The sequence below is a fragment of the Lipophrys pholis genome, assembly GCF_963383615.2.
Source record: "Lipophrys pholis genome assembly, chromosome: 17".
Lineage (NCBI taxonomy): Eukaryota > Metazoa > Chordata > Actinopteri > Blenniiformes > Blenniidae > Lipophrys > Lipophrys pholis.
This window is the reverse complement of record NC_137643.1, coordinates 6,837,704-6,861,737: the sequence shown is the minus strand read 5'-3', so window position 1 is coordinate 6,861,737 and position 24,034 is coordinate 6,837,704. Positions and strand designations below refer to the sequence as shown.

The 24,034-nt window shown below is 41.4% G+C and overlaps 1 protein-coding gene across 1 annotated transcript; it reads right to left on the bottom strand.

The window, feature by feature from the left end:
- Window positions 1-1,754: 1,754 nt before the first annotated feature.
- LOC308123035 (brevican core protein-like) lies at window positions 1,755-21,255 on the bottom strand. The gene is made up of 14 exons (XM_080485277.1): window positions 21,037-21,255; window positions 12,217-12,293; window positions 11,669-12,046; window positions 10,595-10,769; window positions 10,217-10,344; window positions 9,458-9,751; window positions 8,485-9,318; window positions 6,833-8,392; window positions 3,838-3,945; window positions 3,500-3,658; window positions 3,331-3,413; window positions 3,009-3,153; window positions 2,727-2,909; window positions 1,755-2,507 (listed from the first exon to the last, which is right to left on the bottom strand). The coding sequence occupies exons 1-14, from the start codon at window positions 21,054-21,056 to the stop codon at window positions 2,386-2,388; spliced, it is 4,266 nt and encodes a 1,421-aa protein (XP_080341403.1). The 5' UTR covers window positions 21,057-21,255; the 3' UTR covers window positions 1,755-2,385.
- Window positions 21,256-24,034: the final 2,779 nt, after the last annotated feature.

The following is a 24,034-nucleotide window of genomic DNA, read 5'->3' as shown; positions in this document are numbered from 1 at the left end:
GTCCATGATACAAAATACTGACTGTTACAGCAGCTGTGTTTTTTAGTCCCTGTCTGTTTTTAATATGGAGGAGATCAACACATTTGGTGAGGACTCAGCTGTGACGTGTGCGATGTCAAACACTGGGTCTGTTCACAGACACTTTGCCATTATTTGGCTCTATACATCCGACGAACCGTGGCGCCAGGACGCCCCCTGGCGGTGGAGAAAAACTGTTCCTGACCTTTTGCTGCTGCGTCAAGAAAACAAGTCACATCAACCAAAACGGGGTTAAAAACGTCACGCACGGGCCCGTTTTTGCTCTTTGTGAATGCTTCGACGATGTCTGTAGTTTCCTAGAGAAAGACACACATTTAAAACATGAAATAACTTACTTTCTGCAGCTTTGTGTCTTCCTCTGACGTTTCCATGTTTTTCTTTTAACGCAGTGACGCTCCGGTAACGAGGCGTTTCAGTATCACGTGCGAGATGTCAAGTCGGTCATCTGACTTTAAACTATTTTTTCCTAGCTATTGTTTTCTTTAAGGCTGTTATAGTTTATGATATGGTTGATAAGACAACAAAAAATAAAAACCCAATATGAAAAAAAAACAAACACCTCAAGTATTTTGTGGGGTTTCAGACGATTCCTCACTAAACCAACTTCCGGTATTGAAATACTTTTGGATATAATGTTCTGACACAAGTTCACTACATGTCAGTAAGTACTGTCAGAAATCTGCAACTCGATATTTTGCATCATGATTATCAACTTAGTTCACACTTAAAAAATGTTTTAACTGCAACAACAAAAAGACTATATATTATAGGGATTTGTGGTTTAAAGTGCAGGCTGATCACTCATCCAGCGAAATATCCATGATTTAACCAAATGCCAATCCAGATGAACCCACGAATGGAAACGCTGCCTATATGTTGACTCCATTGGCAATGCCTCATGTCCAGCTTAATATCATAAAACCTCTCATAAATACCTTGTATGAACAATCTATTGAGATCAGTTTCTATAAACTGGCCTATTCATTCATGTATTTTTTTTTAATATGTGTGCTTGTTCACCAGTAAAATGCATAGAGAAAATAAATAACTTTTAACTTTGTCCATTCCTTAATCATTTACTGCCCCCTACTGGCCAATTCTGACTATAGCAGGGGGTCGAATCTTCAAAGTTTAGGGGCCACGCAACCAATTTGATCTCAAATGGGGAACTAATAAGATTATTGCGAAATCACTTGTGAATATCATCAGCTGCACACGCTTTCTTTTGTTTTTATTTTTGACTGATGCCTCCTGATGAAACATACAGCCAAAAACCATGTCTTCCGTTGCTCTTTTTGTTCTTTGAATATTGTTGCATTCAACAATTAAAAAAACCAAAGAAACATAGAAATGACTTTGTGCTTCATTTAGGAAATTTGAAAGATGTGATCTTTGATGCTTTCACTTTTGTTGTTGCACCATAGCCTATTCAAGTCAATAAAATATAATTGAAAAGCCTCATTTCAGGTCAGAATAACAGTTTTGTGTAAAGTGGTGACACTGTGTTCTCATTGTAACCCTACAACAAATTATAAAATACAGTGTAAATGCAGATGAGCAGGAGTTCTCACACTGAACTTAGAGGTGACAGACTACAGCGACAGTTCACAAGTAACCTTGTTTAAAAATCCTTCATAAGACTAGATCAATAAGTTTTAACAACACAAACACAAAATTCTCATTCACTCCATGTGAAACAAAGGCCACGCACAGCGCAGAGGGTAAAGTAAGGTAATGATTTATTCTTTGCTCTGTTCTACAAAACTTTATTACAACATAAAGCTGACGAACAAAACTGTGTCTGCTGGAAATTTAAAGTTTCTCTCGGGAAAAATGTGGACAGCAATCACCGTTGTGTGAAATTTGATAAAGGTTGTGTTTTATGACTATCTGCTTGACTTTGGAGCGGCGGGATTCTTTGATATGACAGGAAAAAGTCAACGTAAAAAGCAAAGTTTTCTACTCAATACTTCAACTACTTTAGCACCATGTTGTTGAAAGGTTCTTGGTATCATAAAAAAACACAGTTACGAGTTCAGTTTTTCACCTCAATCTTTTTGTGTTTATGCAAAAAAGTCCATCACATACTTGGAACTATATTTAATTTCTGTCTTTTAGCATTTAAAATCTCCCAACTATGACAGAATTGATCCTAAAAAGGATAAGAAATGGGAATGTTTGACCTCTTGTGCTCTGTGTGTCTCTAACTGGCTGACAGGAAGCCCCAGTTTGTGTCTTTGTGTTTCTGTTTTTAAGTTTGTCCTGATTGAGCATTCATTGGTAAAAAGCTCTTGATGGTTTGCACCTCGGGATGTTACAGAAGCAGAGATTAGGAAAAGAACTCTCTTAAAACTTGATGTCCCAGTACTGCGGTGTCTTTTTAGTCACGTCAAACTCGTCCTCCTCAGCTGCTGCGAAGTTGTTGGTTGGAGAAATCATGTCCGGGTGCTGTGTCGGTCCTCCAGCCTCTGAATGAAGATTAAAAAAAAGTATTTTATATATGTAGAGCTTCAGTTTTGTGTATCTATTTCTTCTTTCAGTGCATTTTGACGGTCGCTTTTATTCTTTATTTTTATAAATACATTTTGTATCTCAATACTGTTTCAGGTGGAACTCCTGAAATCTTCTTATCTATTCTTTATCTATATCATCTAATGTGACCTAATCGTTTGAATTGTCCGTCTCACCAGGGATGCACCGGATCAGAGGCCTCTCCCAGATGCCTCCAGACAGACACCTCGCCAAAGGGTTGAGTCTCTGATGGAAGCCCTCTGCACAGCGATAACGCACCACTGCATTGGTCTCATATCTCTGTCGAAGTTTCCCAAATATGGAGGCGTTTCGGACCTTTGGCGGTGGACCACATGAGGCTGTGGGAAAAAAAGATTGGCGACAATTAAAGGGACTGCCCAAGATTATAAAACCTGATTTCTGGTTGATAAGAGGTCAGTTTCATTAAAGTTACCCACTTGTGCCTTTCTTGCATGTGTACGCCAGGTGGTAGTTGCAGGGTACGTCACTCCAGCGGCCCTCGTCATGCCACACCATCACCACGCAGTCCTCTCCTGACAGGAAGTAGCTGTCCGGCTGGCCTTTGTACCAGTTCTCATACAGCTGTGCACATGGAGAGAAAACGTACAGTCTGTATGGATATGTTTGGAATGTAATAGCCCAAGTTTGGTTAGTTTTTGAACCTTAGTCCTTGGATAAATCCGGCTTTTGGCATATTACTCCATCTGTAATTTGTGCTTCTAATCACACTCATGTATCTGTATTGGTAACAATCCTCACCAGTGGGTTTCCATCAGACCAGCGGAAATCATCTTCAATAGTCTTATCATTCAAACCGGTCCACTGGTACTCTTTGTAGTTGTCTGTTGAAGAGGAAGTTATATATGAAGCCCTTCGATGATTGAATGAAGTGAAGCTAGACGTAAGGATCCCTTCAGGATAGATGTACCATTGATAAAACTCTGTTCCTCTGGGGTCATGATGGACACCAGGTGAGCTCCCAGCATGCGGCAGTGCTGCTCCGCGACCTCCCAGCCCTGACGCTGGCCAAAGTGACGATAGCAGAAGCCATGGAACTTATCCCAGCCTGGTTCACATTGCTCCAGGTCTGAAAACATCATAAACGAGGAGAGAGAAGAACCAAACCATGAGCATGCAGATGTCACAGTAGATTTTTTTTTTTCCTGCTGCAACATATTTGCGATGTTTCATTCTGAAATTCTACATAAAAACCACTAATTTGAAATGTGGTTTTACAGTCTTTAAAGTAAAAGAAAAAGAGCTCACCAATCTCACACAAGTCACCTCCATATGTTGGCAGACAGAGACATTGAACTTGTCCTCCTCCATCGGTGCAAGTGCCTCCATTGAGGCAGGGATCCTTCACACAGGCATCTAAAAAAAAAACAGCAGAGGGCCCATTTCACTTTTAATGCAGCTAAAACATCCCTACAGACCGCTGAGAAAAACCTCAAGAAAAGAATGTTGCTGAAAATTAGTACACTGATTATATTAAAAATAATATATATTTAAAAAAAAAAAAAAAAAAGAATGTACGCAACAATCCATATGAGCCAGCAGATGGCAGCAGAGGAGACACTTCAGCGTCATAAGCAGGAGAAAAAAAACACTCCTGAGATCCTCTTCTCTTTTCGGTGCATCTCTGATTTGTTTCCTTCTTTTTCTTTTATAATAATCATCTTTTATGACTGTTTTGCGAAGTGGAGTTGTGATACAGTCATGCAATGACAGATTTGGTGGTGAATTGTAAAAAAAAAACTAAAAAACTTCTATAGATGGACAGTCCCATCACTGGAGGGCCTCCGTCCTGCATGGTTTATGTCCCTACCTCAACATACCCAATTCTACAGAGTGGCTTGTTATCTACCTTCCTGCAAAGATTTATTATGACACGGTCAAGTTTATTTCTCACATGCAGCTCTTATTTAACATCTTGACATTTAATCTTTAGTTATTTTCAGGATTTGGTTGCCTCTGGTCATTATCTGAAATCTGTCCTTCACATTATAACAGCTCAGTTTACTGGTAATTTACCGTAAATTGTCCTATTTAGAAGTTTATTTGCACGATTCCTTGTAAAGAGTAACAATGTTTGCGGCTTCTGGCTCCGTCTCACCCTCAGATAACAGCTCAGGTGCTCCTGATTGACAGAAATGAGCGTTTGGCATTTCACTTTTAATTTTCTAAATTTGTAAAATGACGGTAAAATGAAGGCATGCGAGTCCAAGCTGAAATTACACATTTTACAAGTGGACTTGTTTATTTGCTTCTTTTGGCACCTTGTAAACAAGACGTAGGTCTCGTCTGTCATTACACACACACACACACACACACACACACACACACACACACACACACACACACACACACACACACACACACACACACACACACACACACACACACACACTGAGCTGGAGTGAGCTTCAAGTAAAGACCAGTGTGTGTGTGTGTGTGTGTGTGTGTGTGTGTGTGTGTGTGTGTGTGTACTGTTCTGGACAAATAGAAAATCATATAAACTAAACGTCAAACCAGCATTTTTCTACAATCTTTGGCTGTGGGAAATTTTTATTCCTAAAAAACAAACTAAATTGTTTTGTAGTTGATAACTTGACATTGGCCATTCCAGTGATCAATGACTTGTGAGCTTCTAGTTGTGTTTTCCTTCCATCTGTTTTATAAGCGGTCGAGTCTATATTGTTCTGAGACGACACACTGTATGTTGTGGCTGCAATATTCACAGGAAGTTGCAGTTCTGCTGTGCAGCTAATGAATGGTTTCACATTATCATGAAATATGTTAAAAACAAACTGGGGGTCAAGGCGACAACATGACTTTTCACATTAAATCTTTGGAAGACATAATACAAATAAAGAAATAGATTCTACAGCTATTATTCACTAAGGAAAGTTGTTGTGTATTGATCTAATCAACTATATTATCTTTTTATGTGAGGAATTTTGGCATCCAACTGACATTTATTAATGTCATTACACACTACATGTGTTCAGTTCCCATGCATAATTTTACCCACGTGACCAAAAAGAAGTCTGGGTTTTATTTGGTCTTTTTTGTAAATACAAATTAAATTAACAAGTGTTGTCTAATTGAGCTCAATCTATAATTACATTTCTATTAATTGCAGTATTTTCATTTTTTCTTTTTTCTTCTTGACAGAAATGAGCTGCTATTTGACTGAACAACTAAGTTGAAGAAAATTATATTAGCTAAGTATATTCTAGTATTATTCTCAAATAAAAACTGAAGTCAAAAGTCAAAAGAACACATTCATCAAGTGATGGTGAGACAGAAAAACACTTGGATCATTTGACTTTATCAGTATTAGACCTAAAAACAATACAAATAGTGAACAATCATGAATAAACTACAGCAGACTGTGCATGAGTAAACATTAATGACATTTCAAAACATGTCGCTCAATGCTGCGTTAAATCAGCACTAAACACAGTTTGTGCTTGTAATGATAATAACTATGTGTGCTTCTCAGACCATATTAAAAAGCAGCAGAAGGCAAAAAACCTAAAAGGAGAGAAACGCTAACACTTAAATATAAAGCAATAGTGCGGCTGCATTGATAAGTGCTGGTACATTCAACACAATCGCTGTTACATTCATGAGAAAATAAAAGTCCCATATTAGGTTGTTTTTCTTCTACTTTCATGGAAAATACTTTGTGAGCTTTGACTGCTGAAACACTGCAGTGAGAATCGTTTGCGTGAGGAGATGGATTATTTTCAAATTAAATGTGATGATCAATAAACTCAGATAGGATTGTCACTCTGAGACGATCGCAGTACTAAAACGCTCGTTCAGACACACTAGTGTATTGCAGTACTTCACAGAAGTCAATCTTTGGAAGACAAGAAAAAAAACAAAAAAAAACAACAACATCATCATCATCATGCACAACAACACTGGACTGTTGACAAATGTCACATGGGAGGTGTCCAAGTGTGAGTATCTCGAGTGGGGGGGGTAGAGTGGGGAGCCACGAGGGGAGCAGTGAGGAGTGTTTGAAGGTGAAGCAGGAGGAGTCAGAAGGGTGAGGAGTGGACTTGTTGAGACAACAAGTGAAACAAACGGGGGAGTGGAAGTCGTTTAAAAAGCAGGAGGGGTGTTTCACAGGGAAGTAAATGGAGCAGAGGCAGGTTGGGGCAGAGGACAGACCAGGGGTTTTAGTGCATCACTGCGTCGAGTAGGAAGAGGGCGGTTAGGCTGAGGAGAGTGGCTTTAACATTACCTGAAGATTTCCCTGCACCGCCTACAGCCGCCCTTTCATTGGGCAAGATAAGTAGGGTGGGAGGCTGCGTGAGACTAATCTCAAAGTCCGCCAGACCGTGATCCACTGGCGATGTGACATGCGTCACCTTCTGCGTCGTGGTTGCCGGGCTCCAGGAGCGTCTGGACCAGTGCGTGGTGGTCCTGATGGGGCCGGCGGTGGTCGTCTTTGCTGACGCTGCAGTTGACTTCGTACTCAGGAAGGAGTCCGATGCTGAGGTGGAGGTTTTTCGGCTGTACTCGAGACCGTTCTGTGACTCCTGGGGTCCGGCGGTGGTGGTCAGGGGAGCCCAGTTTGACGTGTGAGAGTCCAGAGAAGAGACAGTGAAGTCTGTGAGGGCGAGGTCGATGTTAGAATCCTCCTCAAGTTGTGGAGTCACACTGGTTTCATTCTCAAGGTTCGGGTCAACGTCAATGTCTTCAAGGTTGGGAGCGACATTAACGCCGTCCTCCAGGGTGGGAGTGACATTAATATCTTCTTCGAGGGTTGGAGTTGCTGTAACTTTGTCTTCAAGATTTGGGTCAACATTGACGGCTTCGTCAGAAGTTTGAGTCACGTTAAGGTCATCTTCAAATGTAGCACTAATGTTACTGCCTTCATTGATAGCTGGAGTAATTGTAGCTTTGTCTTCTAGATGTAGGTCAACTTTAACCACTTCTTCAAAGGTTTGAGTAACATTAACATCAAGTGTTGGATTGATGTTCATATCCTCGTCAGTAGATGTAGTAACATTAACTTGTTCTTTAAGGATTTCTCCAGCATTTTCTTCTTCAAGAGTTGAGGAAACATTACCTTCTTCCTCAAAGACGATGGTTGGAACAACAGTTGCTTGTTCAGCGACATGGGTTGGGGCAACATTACCATCTTCTTCACGGACAAGGGTTGAGGTTTCATCAGACTTGTCTTCAAGGACTGAGGAAACGTTGATTTCCTCTCCAAGGACAAAGGTTGGAGTGACTCTTACTTCATTTTCCGACGACAAAGAATTGTTGGTTACATCTTCATGAGCCGGGGAACCTGTAATTCCCTCGTCAGCAGTTGGAAAAACTTTGACGACTTCTCCAAATGTATCAGCATCATGTCCACTCGCCTCTTCATAAATACTGGTTCCGGCATCCAAACCCATTTGGTATCCCGATGTTTGTTGTTGCACTGCGGTGGGATCAGTGGACGAGCGCTGAGAGGTGTCCAAGCTCTCTGGAGACTCGGTGGTCGACAAAGTCCCTCCAGAAGCAACGGGGTCCTCTGGGTTTTGCTCACTTTCCATGTGGTGTGCGTCTTCGGTTTCCAAGCTTGTGCTTCCCTCTTGTCTGGAAATGGAGGACTCCCACAGCTTTGTCGGAGCGGAGTGGATATCCAAACCCAGAGCGTCAGTCGACCCGGTTGGATGTGAAAGAGGCGTCCGGGGTTCAGCGCTGGTGGTTGAAGCCAGAGGAGGTGGAATAGTGGTGGAGCTGATGGCAGGAGCAGACGGGTCTGATGGGAAGAAGACGCCGACCACGTCCGCATCAAGGACTCTCTCTGGAAAATAACAAAGGATTTGGGGAGTTGTCAAAACATCTGTGAGAACATCTGTTCAGAAGCCGAAACACAAACAGACATACTTGACTTACCTTGAGAAGTGTCACCAGATCCGTCCATATTGTCCCACGGGGGGGTTTGTGCCTCCATCAGAACTGTGGTGGTTTGTGCCGGTTGTGTGAGGAGCACTCCTTCTTGTTTCGAGGCCTCAGTTGGAAGCGACGTCTGCACAAGATCTTCTTCTGCTGCCTCATCGGGTTTCACCTGCAGCACGGCCTCGGTCGTCAGAGAAGCAACGTCCCAAGGAGTCTCCTGTTGCGACCGTTTGTTGTCTGTCCCTGTGTAATTGACCCATGAGCCGTTGAAGGTTCTGTCTGGTGTTTCTTTAGACGACTCTAGCATCTCGATGCTCTCCTCTTGGTTTGTTTCTGCAACGGTCTGGTTCTCCACCTCAAGTTCGTATGACGTTCCTTCGAGCTCAGATTGGTGGAGGGTGAAGCTCCGGTTCTGGTGGGAGTCTGTCTCGTTGTGAACTTCAGGCAGTAACGAAGCGTTTTGGGTTGAACTGGATGTTTCGCTGCTGCTTGTGCCGTTCATTTGCGGTGAGTCGTAGCTTCTTTCTGTAGGAGACGGAGCTCCATCGAATGACCCAACAGGATCTTGTGCAGATGTGGTGTCGAGGGGAGAATAGGTTGTGTCTGTTGAAACCGTTGTGTGTGCATCGACCAGGCGCTCTTCGGTAAAAGGGCCGGCCCCGAAAAATGGCAGCGATTCAAGCACACTCTGGGCTTCTCGCTCCACCTGCTCTGCTTGTTGCAGATGAAGCTCTTGATCATTTTCCACCAGAATAACAATGTCTTGTCCCGCGTCTTCAGCTTCTGCGGTGAAGTGGTTCGTTGGCGAGTCGGTGGAAGAGTTTCCATTTTCTGTGGAGGAAATTAAGATGTGTGAGGTATGAGACTTTAATAGAAAAAAATAAAAAATGCATTGATCCATAATGCAAATATCATGTATTTACTTGGATTTCTTTTGTGAAGATAGATTCCTCAGACACAAGAAACTCACCTCTGAAACAATAAGCGTCATGGAGGCTTGTGGGCTCTGGGAAACCAGTCTGGTTGCTGAAGCGGTAGAGAGTTTTCACGCCTGCCTGCGGCCCGCCGCAGCGGTCCCTCGGGGTTATGATGGGGTAGCGGACGCTGCCGTCGGACAGCCAGCCGGGACTGCATCGGTCCAGGCCTTCACTCCATGCCCAGTACAACTGTGCAGTCGTGGCCAGCTCGGCCCCGGCGGCTCTGCAGTATGACTGTGCTTCGGCGAATGAAAAGTGCTGCGGGATGGAGTCGTGGAAAACCTCCCCTGTGAAGAAAACATTGTTTCAGTTCATTTTAGGTGCCAAAACCTCTGAGCAGCTATGCTCATTCAGATAGAGCAAATTTCTTTGTAGCAACAATATTTGGGGTTTTAGAAACTACAAATCATTATCTGAAGTGAGCTAACAAATAGGTTTACTTAAAATAGAATGAAGTACCCAAATATGTAACATGGCTGACTTTAAAAAAAAGATTTAATCGATGATATGGAGCTTTAAAGAAGCACTTCCACCTTAAAAATAAACTCCAAAGGGGAAATTGCTATTATCCCATTGTGCTTTGTACTTATTATTTTTTCAAATCTAAAGCTATGTCATAGTTGTGGTGTCAGTTAACCATTTAATATCCAAAAACATTATACCACTCTATAACACCCTATTGGGTTTTTTTCTCAACAAATGAGTTGAACTTAATAATTTAGAACAATTTCAGATTCAAAAGAGATTCATACCATCAATTTGTTCTACATAGCAGTAAACATCAAACAGGTCGTCTGGCTCCATCGTCCCGTAATTCCTCACTCCAGGCTGCCCATCCATGTCGCCATAGCAACCTTCACGGGGCACTTGGATTGGATACCTGCAGTGGTTATTAAAAAATAAAGAAAAAAACTGTCAACTCACCTGCACAAACATTTAAAGTAAGTGATACATTCATGTCAAGAGGTCGCGAGGAAAACCAACAACTTCTGTTTGTTTCCAAAGAAAACCGGCTGATCAGACTTCATCAGTTTCATCACACTTGAAGATGGAAATATTTAACTAACAAAAAACAGCCAGAGGACGTGTAAGACCCTTATGATAGGTACGACACAGAGAGGGCGAAGTACCTGACAGACTGGTCTGCCAGCCAACCGGCGTCACACTGCTCGTATCCGTCATAATAAGCTGCCAGCAGCTGGTCAGCGGCGGCAATTTGTGCCCCAATGGCCTCACAAGCTCTCTTAGCCTGAGGGAAGGTAAAGGAATAGCGGCCCAGAGCATCTCTGTAGTGGAAGACAACACCTAAACAAACAGAGAAAAAGCATTCACATACAATGAAATACTTATGATGATGTGCACGAACTCTTGGAATGAAGAATATTAAAAATACTGAACAAAAATATTAATATGTTAATGAGTGATTTAATGAGCTTTAAAATTGAAGGGATGAAATAAAAGTAACACCTGTACATCAGGTGATCATTGTCAGATTACTTTGCTAATTTCTCCTTGAGATCAGATAAGAGGTGCCTTAATAACTGAAAATGAATTGGCAATTTCACTTTTAATATCCGTTAAGTCCAGACCGTTTCAGTCTTTCTGCTGATAACCAGCAACAATCTTTTTGTCACTTTTTTACACTCTCATTATCATTTAGGCATTTTTCATCTCAACTAATTCAAGTTCAGTGAGGAAACAATTTAAAATACCCAGAACGTGTCAGAAGGTGACAAAGGTCCTGTTTTTAAGACCATAAAGGTTTTTATTTAGTCTTGTTTGTGCTGAAATGTTCATAAACTCAAAAGACAAGAACTTCACCCTTTGCAGTGTTTACATTTTGAACAGGCTGGGTAGAAGACGTCGACACAAGTATGATGACATCGTGTTGTTTTCTTTAATCAAACTACTTTTAATATTTTTAATTGAATTTCTTTTAAGAAACATTCTAAAACCCTATGTAGACCTGAGAAACTGCCATTTCTTTTTATTTTCAAGGTTGACGCTTTTTTTTCGAGTATGTGATTCCATCAATGTTTGCGTCACTGTAGAGATTTAGTAAATTAGAGATTTTATATAGGCTCTGCGGTCTTGCTTGGACGTAATCTCTGGCATCTCCACGAATCTAAACTGATCTAAACGTTGCCTTTAATTCGTCCCAGTCTCAGTCTAATGATAGTGATCCATGTCTTTCGTCTTTGTACCTTTGACCTTGAGTTGGACAAGGTCGCTGGCGTCCTCCAGGCCCTGCTGCACCTCGCAGCGATAATGAGCCGAGTCGCTGGACCGCAGATCTCCCAGCCACAGTGACAGGTCATCGGGGGACGACGTGTAGTTGAGCAATGCGGCGCGGTCTCTGTACGCCTCGTTGACCTTCACCCTCTGGCCCCGCGCCACCAAGATCTGGGTCTCCACCCCGCCAGACACCACCGTCCACTTCACCCGCGGAGTAATGGGGGCGGAGGAGGCGGAGGCGGACGTGGAGGACAGGGACACCGAGCATGGGAGGGAGATGGCGCTGCCCAGTGGGACAATGAGTGGACCTGAGTGGGGGATTTTCACCTGGAGCTGCTGAACCTCATCTGCAAACAGAAAACAGGTACAGGAGAGCAAAGGAGACTGTGACTCTGCTGAGAGGACCGACTCATGCCCTTCATTTTAATCATACTGTGTGACTATGCACTTATTTAAAGTATTTTTTTAACTTATTTATATAATGACAAAGACAAAGAAAAGCAAAATGTGGACATACCAGAAGTAGGTGGAATTTGTGTGGGAAAAGCCCAAGTGAGATGACAGGCGGCACAAAGAAGAAGTGTCTGTACATGTCTGTGGAGGCAACAACATAGAAACAGGAAAACACTTTTCAATACAGCAGGAGGCTAAGGCATACAAGAAAGTTGTGCGAATAATTGTGAAAAATATTGCACGTGTAACATTTTCTGAAATGTGCATGGTGCTATTGCTCTACAGTTCTAATTACATTAACATCGATGTGTTGTGGCCTTTTGCTTTGAAAATACCTTAAGGAAGTGCGGATGTGTTCATCACGTAAATAATAGGGGACTCTGTGACAACACAGTAGGTTAGTTGCACTGTACCAATAACATTTGTACAAGACATAGTATGTCCAATTCCAAACATTTCCCTGATGTGTGAAGTAATTCATGATGAGTGTTACTTGTATTTTTTTCCCTCAATATTGGAAAAGGATCCAGAATTGAAATAAACTTTTTTTTTTTACATTTAAAGTATAAACTGAAATAACTGTGATTTTGGTCATTTTAGTCGACCTTATAAATAAATGACATTTAATAGTATTAATTTATCTGAGCTTAAAAGGCAAAAAAATAACAAAATCCTCTAATATGTTTGAATTTTTTTCATGAATGCCAAAAAAATTTGTTAATTTGAGCTGTAAATCGAGTTGAACGTGTAGATGAATGGAGACATTAAAGTACGTTCAATGAACAAAGATGTAATAGGAGGTGAATAAATCAATATATAAAGCATTTTAAAATGGATGAAGATTGATCTAAGAATCCTGAGCTGAACTCTTGGAGGGAAGCATTAAAAATTTTCAATTTCACACACATTTAACATTGAATAGGCAGAGTGATTTCCAGCGGTGGTGGTCATGTATTGTGATTGCTCAGCGAGAACACGCTCCAGTGATTGCACAAAGCTGATTTATTGTAAAGTTAAAGGTCACTGCCTGCATACCCTCATGCTACTTTCAGAACCACATCCTCCAACCATGTCTCTGTCCTGCAAGTCGGTAGACAGTCCGAAGGTTATACTATTGGATACTTGTAGTAATTTGTATTTTTGCATTTAAATTACATAGTTTAAATGTGGAAAAATTTTAAATTGAAATTAAAATTTCATTGAGAATACTTTTCTTGGATGCAGTGACAAAACAATGAAAATAGGAAAGACATTGAAAAGCACATTGAACAGGGAAATGTAAATAAAAAGACAAAGAAAACAAACACAAACTGAAACACAAAATTAAAACGGAGCCATAAAGCACTTGGGAAACAGCAGGGATTCGTGTCTCAGTGGGAAAAATTTCAAATGTCATTAAAGAGGGGAAACATGTTCGCCGCAAAACCAGGAGATTTTATTTAAAAACTCCAGTCTAGATCTATGTGAGTCAGACTTTTACTATTCAGTGAAAGCTTAATGGTAGCAGTTCATCAAATCTCCTGGCGGTTCATCCAAGATATTCAAGTTGGTGAGAAAGTTATGACTCAAAAAGGAGACTTCATGCCTACACTTTTCAGAATATTTACTTTGCCTATCATTTTTGTTTTCAGTGTTTATCACTTGTAAATAACATCCATGTATGAGGAGAATCGGAGCTGAGCATGTGGATTGGGGTCATTACTTTTTGTGCTAAGGTCAAGTTAAATCAGCTTTTCTCTGTAGCTCTTTCAACAATAACTTAATAACACAATAGCCTGCATTAGGTTTATTATTTACTGCACAGTCGTTGCTTTCAGACAGTAATTGTTGTTGCTGCCACGTGTACCCAATAAACTTTACAAACCCAATAAATTTAATGCTAAATCACAGTAACCTGCTGATTCTTCCCAGACGGATTCTTGCCTTTCAACGTCATTTTGGAACAGAATCCTCGAGCTCAACACACAAGTCCCACAAGCCCGTAAAAAGAAACGCATCTCTGAGCTCGACCACGAAATACCAACTGCTCTGGTTTTCAAAGGGAAGCTAGAGGCACAGGCTACCGACCACAGGCCATTCATCACCTCCGGGAGCTAATGACACAGCGTCTCAGCCCAGCGGCATCCAGCCAGCACGCCGTCACCAGGCCTGGCCCTGTCATTAACCCAGCAGGCATGGCAGGACGTCCACAGCGACCTCACACAACCTCCAGAGGATGCCGTGATGAAGCCGCAAATGTTCATTCATTCAGGGCTCAGCCTTTTTCTTTTTTTCAGGCTCAATGCAGAGAAAAGTGCCTTTACAGCTCCAGCATGGGGTGTAGTTTTAATTACACTAATGCGTTTCTGCTCGTCTTTGTTTAAATCAATTTCTGCCCCTATTAGTGGCACATTTGAGCAATATTTACTGCACTTATAACATTAAACTCTGCAGTGTGCAACCTTATTTTGTAGTGAAATATTCAAAAGTACTGGAAGGTTTAAGGCATCTTTATAGTTGACTGGATCTACCCGAAACACTTATGCAATTATGATTCATAAGCAGTGCAGCCTAGGGTTTTAAACAGTGTTAAGTCTTAAGTCTATGACATTTACTACACAGTGTAAATCAGGAGTGCTTGAACGATAGTGAGGCTGAGTCTCCCTTTGAGTCTTCTTGAACCATCTGTATTATCGTATATTTAATGGCAATATAAGGTAATAAAACACAATAGTTTTTCTCGCGATATTCTTAATTTTAACTATCTGGTATTAGATCAAGCTTTTAACTGTCATAAGTGTTCACTTTGTGGTTTTGCACTGTGATGTTCTATCAATTTAATTTGTCTCCATTTCTATTGGAATAAATCTGGTGAAAAAATAAATAAATAAATCTGCATATTATAAAGTGTCATGGTGGGAAAAGGTTCCCCCCCCCGAATGCATTTGCTCCTCCAGAGGGAACAGCTTGCCCCGCACTTTAAAGCACGGTTCCAGACAGAAACAGCACGCGCTCCTCAGATCTTTTTCAAACTGCACTTCTAAAAGCTCTTTAACCTAAACACAGATTTTTTTGATTTTGTTGATTTCTGGTGAGTTCTTGAAACAGTTTCAATTTGTTTTTTTTACAAATTCTGCTGTACACTGCAGGACAGTCTTTTTGTTTTAGAGAATAGTTGGAACACTTAGTAAAGTATGTAACTGAAACAGGATGATATGTCTGATGAAACATTATCTTTGTGCTTTCGACACAAATACTGTGAGTCTTTGGGTGCTTGATTGTTGCTGATGCCAAAAACAGGAAAACACTCAAAAAACAAAGACTGAGAACACATTGATTTAATCTACAATGTAGGACAAAAGCAGAACTCCGTGTCTGTATAGTTTAGATTCAAGAGTGTAGTGGTGAACAAGCTACAATGAAGTACAAGACTCATTGATGTTCAACTACATATTAATTTTCCTCTGAGGTTTTAAAGTGTACATGACCTTTTCTTTATGGCCGGAGGATTTCTGTGTGGAGTTCCAATGTGCTTGCTCTTCTCCTACAGTCAGTGTAGGAGCACAGTGAGTCTAAAATTGCCTCATAAACTTTCCCATGACTGTAATGGCTCGACACCCTGTCCAGTGCCCTTGCCCATGGTCAGCCAGTATCTGCTGCAATGCCCTCCAACTTGAAGTTGGACAACATGGTATAAGATGGATGGAAAGACGTGTTGACTAGGCTGCAACCTGTGTGACAGGGGTTGCCCCTGCAAGTCGTTCCAACTTGCATTGTAGGCGTAACTATCAGATAAACCCTCTGCTGTAAACACCAGGATAGACCATAAATATAGATTTAATAAAACGATTAGTATGGGACATTCCCGAGAGGAATCCTTCTCCACTCCTTAAACTCTAGCAAATTACTTCTATTGCTTTTTGAGTGAATGTTATGTCACCAGAGAACCAAACAAAACATGGAATAAAATGTCATTTTAGGTGGAAGCAAAGACTTCCACTTGAGGAATACTTTAAAAACAATGGGTTATCATTCATATGTCAGAAATTACTCCATGATGATCCGGATTCCACTGTTTTAGATCCATATGTGCCTTATTGAAATATTACCAAACACCAAAACTCTGTTACAGGATTAAAAACGCAAGTCCTTTTTCCATTTGCATGCTCTCTGTCCATCTTGAACAACCTATGTGGAGGTTGTATACCACTAAGCATGGGCAGGATTAATGTACTCACTGTAAGTGGGTAGTTAAAACTATGGGATGCGATATACTATATGAATGCTTCGGCAAATGCATATCTTTTTTTTTTTTTTACAAATTGTATTATATTTTTGATTATTTGTACTTGTGTTTTTGTTGCTCCGTGTTTTGTAATTAAGATCCAACTAGAGTCAGGCAATGTAAATTAGCTCAGGCGATAAATGCTGTCATATGTGGCACTGATTGATGCTACATACTTGTCCCTGCATAAATAAACATTAAAAAAATTGCCCCCCTTGCACAGGGTGATGACATGCACTGAGCTTTGTTGACACGTAAAATCTAATTATGAGCCTCTGCAACCATGAGTCAACACATTTCACCAAATAAATAGAGGAGTTCCTGTCTTTAACACCGAAGCTTATAGGAAATATTACCATAAACTGGGCCTCTTGAGTGAAGCAGAAAAGCCCCATAAAGTTGCATCTGTTTATCGAATGCACCCTTCATAAGGGGTTTGCACAAACAGTTCACTAACTCGTGTCAATTTAAATGGCTTCCTTTGATGGCAGAATAACTGTTGTCTGTTTTCTGGCCAGCTGGGTGGGCTCCACAGAGTCGGTATCACTATTAGTATTCTTGAGAAGAAAACCTCTCACAAAAAGCGAGCAGTGGGCCAAGAGGACAGCTGCACACTGTGCTTTCATTTCATACCGACTCCCTCACAAAAGCCTTCAGGGAAAATTAAAGGACGGGGCACTGGCACACTTGCTTGGTTTTTCTCTTTCCTTTCTCTCGCTCTTTTCAGGGATGGAAAAGGAAGTTTTAGAGCACCAAGAATCACTCTGGGGCAGGCTTTTGTACAAAAGAGACTGCCACATTTAGGACCTGCACCCTGATTCAAATGGTGTAACTGTTGTGATAGTGAGCTTAAATATCAGTTTGTGCATTCAGAGCAATGACGGAGGAGAAAATTCTGGCCGTTTCTGTCCTCTTTAGATCACATTTTCTCACAGAGGCCTTTGGCCTCGCTGTCACCAGGCGCTCTGCAGCTCTGCTCATCTTAATGAGAGTTACAATGAAGACAAGTCAAGCTGAAATCAATGCCACACACTGCATTTACAGGTCCACAAACTGCAGCCAGTGCATTATCCACACAAGGGACTAATCCAGTCTCCTCCTGCAGACACGGGCGAGTGCAGAAAGCAGCCACAGAACGACATTTTGGATCTGATAGACAAGGAAATGGAAAAATCTGAGATAAAATGCCAAAGTAGATAGTGGTCAGAGTGCAGCAGGAGATGTTAGGATCTCTCTCGGTGCTGCGCTGACAACAAAAATACAGCCACACAATCTCGTGGGTGGCCTCTGCAGTGCTCTGCATCAAGGTCAATAGAAGCAAACCCCGTCTCCACCAACAAACCAGAAAATGACTCCCTGGTCCCAGTTTAGCCAGTTCAAACATGGCTGCTTGACTGATGGGCTCTGTGGTCTGAAGACTGCCGAGGTGGAAATGACTTCAGGAGAAAGAAATCCACAATGAGGCACAGTAAAAAGCTTTGAAAATCCCCAGTAATTGAGCTTTTATAGCAGACAAATAAATCCTGACTTGATATGTTTCCCATTATCTAGAAACATTTAAAATTTAAGGCTCATTGATATAAAAGAAAACAGCACACAACTCTAATTAGTGCAAAATTATGTGTGCAAACAAAAGTACAACACTGAAATTGAGGGTGTATAAATTCTTCATGAATCCTATTGCAACTGAGCACAGTGTTGATACTCCATCTTACCACCAATATCAATATCTCATTTTGTTTTCAGTGTCTTTGTTAAATTATTGTTTGTCATTTGATAAATACCTACTAAATCCAGGTTTGGCTTCTTGCCCTCACTGCTGTAGTATCTGAGTGGATCCCCAGTCGTATAAATAATTGATGGACTATGTTTGCCGTGTGCAGGAGTTTTGCAACTTATCTGCCTAAAATTGCATTACACTTTCAACCAAATTCTCCCATAAAAACTCAGCAAGATAACATGATCACAAGCCATTTCAGTCAAGCTGTAGTTTAAGTCAGGGCTGTGGTAATTCATTTTCCTGATGAACATTGAAAAGCAAAGATTACTGTGATAAGTCAAAGTATAAAATCAACTTAAGTTTGCTGAAACGTATCATAGATGTGTTTTTCTTTGTTTTGTTTGTTAATGTTGATTTAAATAACCGAATAGTGATTTGTTCTCCACAACGTAAACGCACAGCTTTGCTTTAGTAATTTGAACTTCAATTCCTGTTTAAAACTTTACAATTGAGTTGACATTTTTGCAAGAATAACTCGTATGTTCTGCTATCTTAAACAGGGAAATTGATCATGTCCATTGACTGAAGAGCATTAACTGCCCAGATCTGATCTCATCCAAGGATGATTTGAAATGTGTATACATCGATGTTGGTATCGACCTGCTTGACCACTGCGGTCAGAGGACAGACCACACAGACAACAACCTTGGACAGATTCAAAGTGGGTAAAGAGAACAGTAAAACTCTGACTGACCTCCACATAAATGCTTACATACAGTGCAGTGGAGAACGTCCGCTATTAATTCCACTCACATCAGAAACAAATAAACATAACGAGAGAAGATGAAGACAAACTAGATTGAATTTCACAACTGACTGAACTAATTTCAGTCTAGATATCAGTAGTTACTGGTTGGTTCAGGATTCAGAGCAGTGGGCTGGCCTCGTCTGAACTCACTCAGTCTCTTCACTGTGCTGCTCGGGCTGCCCGCCACACTCTCCCATCCACACATCTGAAATGAAGCTGCACAATGAAGACATCTCCAAATGTCTGTCTCTCACCAAGATGGCTACTTTGGAAAAGCCGCCCACCAGATGATTCCCCACCCACAGTGTCTGGGGAAACTGTGGAAGGACAATTCAAACAGGAGTCTGATCTCAGAGCTGACTCAACAAATCCACAGATGGAAACCATGACCAAACATGAGACACTTTTTCAACCCTACCCATTAGATTTTCTTATTTCGGGTGAACTTTTTAGTCTCAGATCACTTAATTTTCGCTGACTAACCGGTGAGGTAACTTAACTTTCAGTTATAGAATTATAGAGTTCAACCTTTATCCTCTTTAACATTGATAAAGACTTAAAATAATATACATGAGTCAAAAGAGATATCTATTATCTTAAGAAACACAACACACACAATCCACTGGTTATACCGGAATTATAATGTTTTAATGCAAATTTCCATAAACACACTGTGCTGCCCTGCTTTATATTTACAAGCCTTCCAACCAGGCTGGATTACAATGGCAGATTTAATTCATTATTCATTGTTATACATCTAAGAGCAACTCATCCTCCAGAGGAATCAGCCTCACTACCTGCTCATCACCAGCCAAGTTCAACATGATACCTGCCTCTCCATTTTCAACAGGCTGCCTCACACTTTCCACAGGTTCAAGTTAACGTCGGCACTGAGGGAATGACCCGAGATTAGGTCGGGGCTGGAGAAAGCTTTTTTGGCCATAACACGAGCTCTCAGGTTCTTCTGCTTGACAGGGTCATATCAGGGCAAAGAGCCTCTGGACCTTCACTGTCCATTACTGAGATCGACCTGAGACCTGAGGTGACCCGTAGAGAGTGAAGAGTCTCGGTATACATTTAACACTAAAAGCAGTTTCTTGTGTCTGCAGGCCACTGAGAGCATACGAGCATGAGACACGCCGGTCTCAAACAGCCTCAACCACATGGCTTCCCCCAAAAATGAGAGCCTTTGTCAATGTCAAATATGCTGAGATTTCTAACTGTCTCGGCTTCTAATGGTGAAGTCGAAACACAAATTGTTAAAGTTATTTCATCCATTTCCACATGCATCTTTTAAACCCTTTTAATTATTTATTAATTTCTTGACTATCACATTAACCAGTGTAATTCATTCATCCATAATGAGGCAGTTCATCACAGGACAAACACGGAGACGCAGACAATACATATTCACACTCAAAGCTATGTTTTTGGACTGTGAGAGGAAATCGGACCGGGAATGTTTTCTCTGTGAGGCAAGAACGCAAACCACTACAGGTTAATATAAATTTCTTTTACTTTGTCTTGTAGGAGTTCTCTCAGTTGGCCAAATACACTGTATCAACCATAAATCCCTTCAAATACAGGCACTGCTTGGTCAATATTCTCATTCTACATCAGTGGATCTCAGAAAAACAAGGGCGGAATACATATCTACAGTATGTATCTGACTATCTGTTGGTCAACATTGAGCACTTAAAGTCTTTATTAGGAGAAGTAGGCTACTATTTTGGGGGCTAAAGTAAATATTTTAATGGTGCAAATGGAGTGCAAATGTCAGCATAACATAATTTCATGTAATGCATAAAAAGAACATTTAGGCATTATGAAGTTTCCTTTTAGTTTTAGATCATTAATAATAACTAGTAGAGACAAAACATAGCTGCTAAGATCAAAAGATTATACATGTAGGCTATTTTTAATAGTTAGATGTGTTTTTTGTGGGGAGACTGCATTCCTTTCGATGTCAGCATGTCAGAAAAACATCAACTTTTCCAACGCAATTAAGTGGCAATGAGCCTAAAATAACTTTAAAATGAGTAGGACGCATTAACTGGGCATCACCGACACATCAGGGCGGATCAGATCCTACCGGCTTCTTGTCAGCAGCATGTCAGCGGTGCAGGATGGACGGGGGGGACTTCTTCACTGTGTTCTCCGTCAGCTCCTCTCCGTGCTGCAGTGCGTCTGTCCTTCCAGGCTGTGGATGCTGCTCAGCGCAGGTGAAGCTGCTGCTGCTGCTGCTGCTGCTGCTCGGAGGCTCGCAGAGGAAAGTAAAAGGAGGGAGTCCGGAGAGAGAGACGCCACATATGAAGTCCTGAACTGCCCACTTTTTCACCCAACACTCAGGATGGAGATGACGCATGCCTGTCAAGAAGAGCTGGGAGGGATGGTAACGAAAGTAAAGGATGTAATAGGCTGCAAAATGAAACCTGGACTAGTAAGTTCTTTTTTTTTTTTTTTTTTACCCTGCGGAGACAAATAGACCGTGCGTCATTTGGATGGAGCAGAGCGCGTCGAGTCAGCGCAGCAGCAGCAGCAGCAGCAGCAGTAACAGTAGCAGCCCGGAGAGCTGCTGATGCTGCTGCAGGTTCTGATGGTGCAGCAGTCACAGGAAAGGCACATAAGGAAGCTGCCCTCTTACTGGCAAATACATTATGACTTCTGTCTCACTTTGAATCATCCTGAAGTTTACACGCTCTAACTCTAATGCGCACTTTTCCTCACAGATCCACTGAGGGTCACGAAGCAGCTGCAGCTACTTTTACTCCTCAGACTCCTCGAGTGTGGAACAAGCACCCTGTTGGAATAACGGGGGCTATCACACTCTTGAAGTTATCATATTTTCAAAAGCTTACAGGCTGATTAAAGACACCCTGAACCTTTTTCTAGTGAAGCTGCTGTAAGTTTAGATCTTGTCTCCCTTTTTCAACATTACACGTCATTAATATTTTCTCTGTCTCCGTCCTTTTCTCTCTTTCTATCCCCTTCTTCTTTTTATTTTCACCTGTGGTTGCTCATTTGAAATTCTTGTTTATTACTCTGTAAAAGGCCTTGAGATAAATATGGCGCTGCAGTGTTGAGCTCTTATGAGGAATTACAAAGACCTTTTTATCAAATCAAATCTGTCAGGAAGTTGCAAAATTGCACTTTTTTTTTGTAATTAGTTTAAAAATATTACTAAATAGTATAAGCACCTTTATAAAGTCTTCCAACATTCTGCTGACATATTTAATAGATTACCAAGTCATACAACCCTATAATAACATGTGTATTTAAAAAAAAAAGGACAGTTAATACGATTTACTGAAAAGACTGTTTAGCACATATTAGCTTTGATTCTGTAATTTGTCATAGATGTATTATTGTTGTTCGGAAAAACTGTAAGTTACTAATTATAATTAAAGGGTTAAACTAAAAGTAGCATGTCACAAAGTGAACCATTAGGTGCAGCTCGTCCAGAAATAGCCCAAACAGGCTGATGACACGGGCTTCAAAGTAGCATAAAAATAGAAATGTAGTCTTCTAAAAAAAACAGTGATGGAACTGAAGAAACACAACGAGCTAAAAATGCTGATATCACTGCTGCTGTGCAGAAACAAAGGATATATTTGTGTTCCAGTTCTGGAATCCATCAAGCTTCTTTTGCATTTAGTCCACATTGGGTCACAGAGTGCAGTCTGAGAGGAAACATCAGGCCTCCTCTCAGTGAGGCGTGACTGGTTGGACGACCTCTAATGGGTGTGATCCTAATCTAGCTGCATCCTCATCAAACGCTCGAGCCACCACAACTGGTTTCCCTCCTTGTGGAGGATCTGCCTCTCGATTTTGAGTCTCTGGATGTTTAAGCTCCTCTTATGGAGAAAACTAATTTAAGCCACTTCTATCTGTGATCACGTTCATTGATTTGATTCATGACCATTAGTGAGGGTTGGGATGGTGATAGACGTGAGAGAAACAGAGATTTGCTTCACAGTTCAGCTGCCTCTTCATCTTAAAGGTGCCAAATAATCCACTTATCAATGAAACGAGCGTGAATTTGAACGGTGGAACCTCAAGCCGCTCTGAGACCAACTGAGAAATAGAATCTGTCCACCCAGTCTGGGGCCGACGTCCCCCCAGTCAGAAATGCCTTTAAAACTCTAATAGGAGGTGATGGAGGCCTCCCGATGCCAAGCCACCTCTTGATTCCTCTTGAGGAGTAATGACTATACTTTGAGGCTCCTGCAAATGGTTGACTTCCTCCGTCGTGAAGCGTGAGGTCCACAACCTTCATTTAGGAGAAAACAACAAGATTTCTGGTCAAAAGTGAACTTGAGAGCTCCAAATGGAGTCTTCCATTTTTGCATTCTTTACAATCTGTTGCAGGAACTGGGGCTGGTGCTTACTGTTGCTGTTTGGATGTGTGACAGTCAATAACGCAGTGGCCCGCTGTTTTCATGTACATCTCCTATGACCACCTGGGATTCCTGGCCCGCTGGACTGATGCTGCAAGTCTTACAACACAGTTTCCTGTAGTTTGTATCTCTTCTGTTGATATCAATAAAAATAAATTCAATGAGAATACACAGACTCCATACTTTATTCCAGGCCTAACATTTATTAAAATTGATAATATAGCTTTAATAAAGCTTCGTGTATTTTCAGGGATCCGGTTGGATATCTGCTGCATCCTCTCCTGTTTGACAGACCCACACAGGGTGGATGGGTCAAGGTGAGTGAGTGGCTGTGCCCTAGGCAGGCGGAGTGAATGGTGCTTTGTGGTGCTCATCCTGTGACTCGGTGCTGCACATCCGAGGAATTTCACACCCAAATACCAGCAGGGCTGTCTGGGAGGGAAATGTCAAAGCTCAGAGGGCAGATGGAGATCAGAGGTCTGCGCCCAGCAAACCTCCACTGCCAGAGTGAGTAGAGCCCAGCTCAGCTGATCACCAGGACCAGCCTCCACAAACCTGCAGGACATTTACATGAGGTGATGCAGGTTGAGGGCTGTGGAGATCCTGCAACAACCATCACAGGAACCATCGTTTCTTTTTGCTCTTACTGGACAGTTGAAGAGTGAATGGATGAGGCGTAATTTGTTCCCTCAG